This window comes from Alligator sinensis, unplaced genomic scaffold (assembly GCF_000455745.1).
Source record: "Alligator sinensis unplaced genomic scaffold, ASM45574v1 scaffold935_1, whole genome shotgun sequence".
Taxonomy (NCBI): domain Eukaryota; kingdom Metazoa; phylum Chordata; order Crocodylia; family Alligatoridae; genus Alligator; species Alligator sinensis.
The window spans coordinates 61343-66471 of record NW_005843431.1 but is presented as its reverse complement, the minus strand read 5'-3'; the positions used below and the strand labels follow the sequence as shown (position 1 = coordinate 66471).

General features: G+C 42.8%; 1 protein-coding gene across 1 annotated transcript in view; it reads right to left on the bottom strand.

The window, feature by feature from the left end:
• The window catches only part of LOC102384750 (leukocyte elastase inhibitor-like), a 13422-nt gene extending 8578 nt beyond the window's left edge, over nucleotides 1–4844 (bottom strand). Inside the window, exons 1-3 of the mRNA XM_006038681.3 lie at nucleotides 4732–4844; nucleotides 1164–1348; nucleotides 519–581 (exon numbers count right to left, since the gene is read on the bottom strand). Of these exons, the coding sequence (XP_006038743.1) occupies nucleotides 519–581; nucleotides 1164–1331 (231 nt within the window). The 5' untranslated portion in view covers nucleotides 1332–1348; nucleotides 4732–4844. The remainder of the gene's footprint in view (nucleotides 1–518; nucleotides 582–1163; nucleotides 1349–4731) is intronic.
• Nucleotides 4845–5129: the final 285 nt, after the last annotated feature.

Sequence of the window (5129 nt, the reverse complement as noted above, 5' to 3'; positions counted from 1 at the left end):
GCCCTCTTTCCTGCCTATGCAGGGGGTTGGACTCAATGATCTATTGAGGTCCCTTCCAACCCTAACATCTATGAATCATGGACTAGCACCCTTATTGTAGACCTCAACATGAGGGCCTTTTCTTTAGTTATCATACAAAGATATATTTTTCTTTGTTAAACTATTCTGTCTGGATTCTTCTCTTTCTGTGGTTCTCCCTCTTAGCAATCATAGGCATAGAAGAAGGGACATGAAACATTTCTACCTCCACTTTCCAAAAAAATGAGAAAAAAGGACTTTCCTCATTCACAGTGTCTTTCATTTTCAGGTTGCCATGGTCCAGCTCAACACTTGCAAGCATTGAAAGAGAGGGTTATTTATTAAAAAAAGATGCCACTCATATAATAAAAATGGGCCTTATGTAGTGTAAATATATGGAATGAGAGTTTGGGAAGACAGGATGCTCAGATCTATGCCGTTCTCTGGGGAAGTGCTGATACCAAGGGAAAAGGACAAGCCTGAGGTACCTGCTGCCTTACCTCAGAGCTACCATGGTTTGTCCTTCCTCCAGAAGAACTCGAAACTGCATCAAAATGAAGCACCTGAAACAAAAATGCTGGGTGATTGCAGCTATAACTGTCATCAGAACATAATTTTGAGGCTGGATTGGCATGTCCCCTGGCACACTGTAAAACCCTTTAGACATGCCAGGTAGGGAAGCTCATGTACTTCATTTCATTGGCGATGCATTTGAATGGACAGCAGAGTTTCCTAAAGAGCTCTTGTTTGGGGCCAAGGCCTGACACACCTTGGTTAGCCAGTAGGGAAGGGAAGGATGCCCTGGAGGGAACCCATCAATAACAACTCAGCCAATTCTGCCATGCAGCAAGCTTCCAGTCATGGAGGCAACCCATGCAGAGCCTAGCACCACTGCTAAAGATAGCGAGTTTACTGTGTAGACGTAGCCTGAAAGGCATAAGTCCCTTCCTGAGGGCCCCCTTGATTTGCTGGATTATTGTTTCCTACATGCGGGAAACATGTGTCAAAAGCTTCAAATGTAGGCTTATAAATCTGACCATTATTATTCAGATCCTGTGCGTTGTTAACAACATTTTTGGAGTCCCCTGTATTCTGACACTGCACTGACAGGCAGTGTTGACAGTAGCAGAGTGAGGAAAGCCTACCTTTTCCATCTGTTTGGCCGTGTTGCCTCTAGCACCCAGGAGGACCATGGCCATGGCTGAAGAGATGCTCAGAGGGGAGAAGAAGATGTTTTCATTTCTTTTTGATTTCTGGACCTCTTTGAAAAAGTCAAAGCAGAATTCAGCATTTGCTTTGCTGAGTGAGGCCATGGTGAAGACGGTGAAGCCTGGGACAAGAGAATTAAAGTCTGAGACTCATGACTGTCTCCTAGTTCGTGCCTTTTCCTTTTCAGACAGAAGGAGCCTTTTCCCACCTCTCACTGATGAAATGCTAACTGGCAGCTTTCTGTGACCTGAGGAAGAGCACATGGTGCCTGAAAGTGTGTCGCACAACTCATCCAACTAACACGGTTGGTCCAATAGAAGATATCATGAAGAACTCTCATCTCTCATAAAGCTCTTTTTTTTTCATAAACTGCAAATTATATCCTCCCCGTGGCCAACCACCTGAATGTAGATATTTATCACTTCTCAGTAACAGTTTTCTGTGGTTCACTGTATGTGCAGATTAATCAATCACAGTTGCTTTCTGACTTACCTTCCACAGGTTGTACAATTCAGTCCCTACTTACTTTTATTGCTTAGACTTCCCCAAGGCTTGTGGAATCCTTATGTTATACTAACTTTAACCTGAATAAAGTGATCTAAAGGTTTACATGTGTCCAGGAGTCTAAGCGTGTGGTATATTGACTCTATCCATTTTACATCCAAAGCTGAGAGCAATTGCCTTCCCTTTAGTGATGTACCAAATTCTCTGCAAATAATGACACCAATGGAATTAATATCAGTGAAGAATGTCATCTTCCTTTCCTTAATGAATAGAATCTCTTAAGGAATGCATATATCTTAGTCCTCTCCTTGCAGGTACTGTGCACATAACATCCTTACAGCGTGTTTACGGGTTGCCGTACGGTGACATTGCTACAGCAATGTGTTTTAGTACTTCCTTTTGGAAATACTAAAGCACAATGCAGTAACCCCCCGTACTGTGCTGTGCACGCAACACAAGGTTAGATTTTGCCACTACGTTGCTGTTGTGGTGTGCTAAAATAGGAGTGCACTGCTACAGCGACGTAGCTAGCAATTACGTGTCGACTCGTGTGATCGCTACATCAGCGCAGCATGCTGTACAGCAACATAGTGCATTGCTATGGCAATGTGTAGACATGCCCTTAATGAAGAAGACAGGGCAGACTGGCACCTTATAGATTAATTCAACTTAATAAAGATTTTTTTTGCCTAACACATGTAAATAAGCGCTCTATAAATGGGGGCAGATCCTGACTTAGTGTGCACACAGTGTATACAGAAGTCACTGAAATGCCCATGTATTTATGGGAGGGGAGAAGGGGGATGAGGGAATGGGACGGGACTTTAATGAAACTAGTGCTCTTAAGTCACTTCACTGCTGTTGTAATGGAGCTTTTAAATTACCCAGTAGAATCGTGGCCCACTGAAATGAAAATCGTCATTATTTGTGCTACATTCTATGTAAGAATACATTTTTAAAGAAACATCTCAGTATGCATATCTAAATGATTAAAAGATATAGGAGTCTGTGCATCTCTAGTAGCATCATCTCAGCCCTGATCAATAATGAACACATTTTCTATCTTAATTTTCTTTAGGAAAACAGCTATTAAATAGGATGTTCTTTTGCCAGGGCGACAGCAAGCACTGCTACATACTTGGTCCAGAGAAAGATGAAAGACTTCTTTCCTTCTTTTGCTCACTAACTGCTGTTTGTAAACTCTCTGGGAAAGCTCTGTGTCCTCTCTGTAAAGCCCATGTTTTGTACCCCTCGAATACAGGCAGCACTAATAACTCGCTCCATAGGAAGAAGCCAAGTCATTCTGTTCCTCGTATCCACCCCTCCTGGTTCTCAGTGTATTTGCAACCAGTGATCTTTTAAAACCAATTTGAAGCTAATGTAGAGTGACTTTAGGCACGGGGGGCATTTCTACACATGCAATTAATTCAAAGCAATAAATTCTGGCACAGTTCATGTCAGATATTGCTCCTGGGTGCTGCGTTGGAATGTGTGCCCAGGATCACAGCACATTGAGCCAGGTCAGAGCAGCTTTGGCTGGAAGGGGGTCAGCCTGCCGCGTGCCAGCCTGGGGTTGCTCCAACCCGGTTCAACGTACTGCAGAGGGGCTGACTAGGGCACAAGGGTGCTCCAGTATGGGGTAAGCAGGCATGCACAGCCTGCACTGGAGCGCCCTGATGCCCCAGCCAGACACATCAGTGTATACACGTGTGTCGCTGTGCACTAAAAAACTCTTGATGCAGGCTAGTATTTACGTGTTCATAAGTACTATCCTATGGTGAAGTTCATTAGTTTAATTCAAATTAATAGGGCCGAAGATGTAGGCGCTGAGAGACATTTACTGCGGGGCTAATCAGTCACCTTCACAGTAAATGTCTGTATCAGCAGTAAACTTCTACCAATCATATTGACTCAGCAATTCTGTCCATCAGTTATACATCAGTGGAGCCAATGCTTTTCCCATTCCCTGGTGTTTGCAATTCCCATCCTTCCAGGAGAACACTCAGAAGGCAAGTAGCTTCGCTTACACCTGTGCACATTGATCAAAATCCTGGTGTCCCCTTGAGAGGCAGGAAGGGAAGTCCTCATTCAATTAATCTTCTGCACGATAACAAAGAGCTTTTTGATATTGAATACAGGAGCACTTCCAGTGCAGACACTTAGATAAAAACTTATTCCTGCCAGTATGCTCACAATTCTGCTTTCCACAAAGATACTTGTAATGAAAATTTGCCCAGCCAAATGCCTTGAAATACATGGAGCTGGGAACACCGGCAGAAAAGCTGCTGGTTTTAGTCCCATCAGTTATACATCAGTGGAGCCAATGCTTTTCCCATTCCCTGGTGTTTGCAATTCCCATCCTTCCAGGAGAACACTCAGAAGGCAAGTAGCTTCGCTTACACCTGTGCACATTGATCAAAATCCTGGTGTCCCCTTGAGAGGCAGGAAGGGAAGTCCTCATTCAATTAATCTTCTGCACGATAACAAAGAGCTTTTTGATATTGAATACAGGAGCACTTCCAGTGCAGACACTTAGATAAAAACTTATTCCTGCCAGTATGCTCACAATTCTGCTTTCCACAAAGATACTTGTAATGAAAATTTGCCCAGCCAAATGCCTTGAAATGCATGGAGCTGGGAACACTTGCAGAAAAGCTGCTGGTTTTATTCACAAGAATATTCAGGAATGTTTTCTGCTGTATACCTGCACTGTACTTGCAAACGGTTTTGGATTTTCTTCTATCTGACCCTTAAAATACTGTCTCCAGAACTGGCAAATGAGAAAACTACGGCATGAAAAATACTGCCTTGCATCCACCAAAAGTTTCAGGCAAATATGTTCCTATCCAGCAGTATCTATGCTGTTGAATTCCCCACAAGAAACAACTCCTTAGGTCAACACAATACAATGCAAAGGTACCAGGTAGTTCACCGCTAAGGTCATTGCAATGATACGAATAGTAAGAAGGACATTAAAGATAAAGCACCAGAAATATTTACCTTCCCTGTTTGGATGTGGTGCTAAAGGCTGGTTGGGAAGTTTGGTGCGGTGGAGTTTGTCCGGTGTTTGTCCGGAAGTTTGTCCGGTGGAGTGCTGAAATTTAAAGCCATGGCCACTCCCACCAGTGCATGTGCAATTTTCATCCACAATGATTCATCATCTTCTCTATTGCAAGTAATTAATATAATACTTGTGAGTTCAGGGCAGTGACATGTAAGTAAAATCTTGGTCAACTTTTCATGTCTCCTAGCAAAGGAAAGGAGATGCAATCAAATATTCATTTCCAACTGAAAAAAAAAAATCTCTAGCTACTGTTTTTACATCCAGGATCAAGTTACTAGAAGTGAAGGAGGCTACAGATTTTTTCCTTAGAAATAAATCCTTCAAAAAATTATGC